General features: G+C 55.9%; 1 protein-coding gene across 1 annotated transcript in view; it reads right to left on the reverse strand.

Moving 5' to 3' along the window:
• EPT1 (ethanolaminephosphotransferase 1 (CDP-ethanolamine-specific)) overlaps positions 1 to 1,228 on the reverse strand; it is a 10,082-nt gene that overhangs the window by 5,776 nt on the left and 3,078 nt on the right. Inside the window, exon 5 of the mRNA XM_010086043.1 lies at positions 86 to 194. Within this exon, the coding sequence (XP_010084345.1) occupies positions 86 to 194 (109 nt within the window). The remainder of the gene's footprint in view (positions 1 to 85; positions 195 to 1,228) is intronic.

Below are 1,228 nucleotides of genomic sequence, written 5' to 3' on the forward strand. Positions count from 1 at the left end.
AACAGCGTCACCGGGTAATTAAAACATTGGGTTTAGGTTACAAAGGTGGAGTTTAAAAGACAGGCTTCAGCATGGAGTTTCTTACCAATAATCATTGTAGTGAATAGGTCTCTATATAAGAAATTAAACAGGAAAGGTGCATACCAGGCCTCAACTCCCACCACGGCTGTCACTATGTAGACGATGGAAATGGTCTGAAAGAGAGCAGAGGACAAGGCGGCGTGAGCACCCACGGCTCAGCATCCCCCGAGCCCAGCCGCGGGGAAAGGCAGCTCCAGAAGCACGTTCAGCTCTCTCCAGCAGCGGGAAGGAGAAAAAAATTTAAAAACCCACAAACATCCTGTGTTAGGAGAGCAGCTCTGATGAGTGCTGAGCTGCTGAGAAGCACCCGGCCAGGAGCCGCTCCTCGCAGCGGCAGCAAAGATGCCCTGGCACAGCTGGAACCCACGAGATGCTTGAAGCACACAGAGAGGGTTTATACACCAAGCTGCAGCGACCCTGGATGGCTTCTCTGGGGACTCTTTCTTATCCATCTGCTGAAGCAATTACAGGGGAAAGGCTAACAAGGGATATTTCTGGTTTAACAGCAAGCCTGAAGCCAGGTGAAGCACGCTCAGCCCTCTGCCCCGTGCCTGTCTGCAACAGGCAGAGATACGAAAGCATGAAGCTCTTCCAGCTTTTTTAAGCTTAGAGCTTTTTAAAGCTGGAAGAGAGGAGACTGAAATATTAGGAGGAATTTTTTTCTTGGAAGGGTGGTGAGGCAGTGGCCCAGGGTGCCCAGAGAAGCTGTGGATGCCCCATCCCTGGAGGGGTTCAAGGCCAGGCTGGATGAGGCTTTGGGCAACCTGGGCTGGTGGGAGGTGTCCCTGCCCATGGCTCCTCTGGCCCCGCTCCAGCAGCTCCGTGTCTGTCCTGTGCTGAGGACCCCAGAGCTGGGTGCAGCACCCCAGGGGGTCTCACCAGAGCAGGGCAGAGGGGGACAATCCCCTCCCTCGCCCTGCTGCTCACGCTGCTGGGGATGCCCCAGGACACGGGGGGTCTCTGAGCTGCAAGCTCCAGGTCATGCTGAGCTTCTCATCAACCACTTCCAGGTACCCACCTCCAGAGAGCAGCAACTGATTACAAGGCTCTGGACACGAACCAGAGCCGCACACATCCCCGCACACCCCAGTGGGCACGGCTAGCGAGTTTACCGAGCTTCTGGCGAAGCCGAGCAGCGGGTGGGGGG

The sequence above is a fragment of the Pterocles gutturalis genome, unplaced genomic scaffold (assembly GCF_000699245.1).
Source record: "Pterocles gutturalis isolate BGI_N339 unplaced genomic scaffold, ASM69924v1 scaffold39340, whole genome shotgun sequence".
NCBI classification, from domain to species: domain Eukaryota; kingdom Metazoa; phylum Chordata; class Aves; order Pterocliformes; family Pteroclidae; genus Pterocles; species Pterocles gutturalis.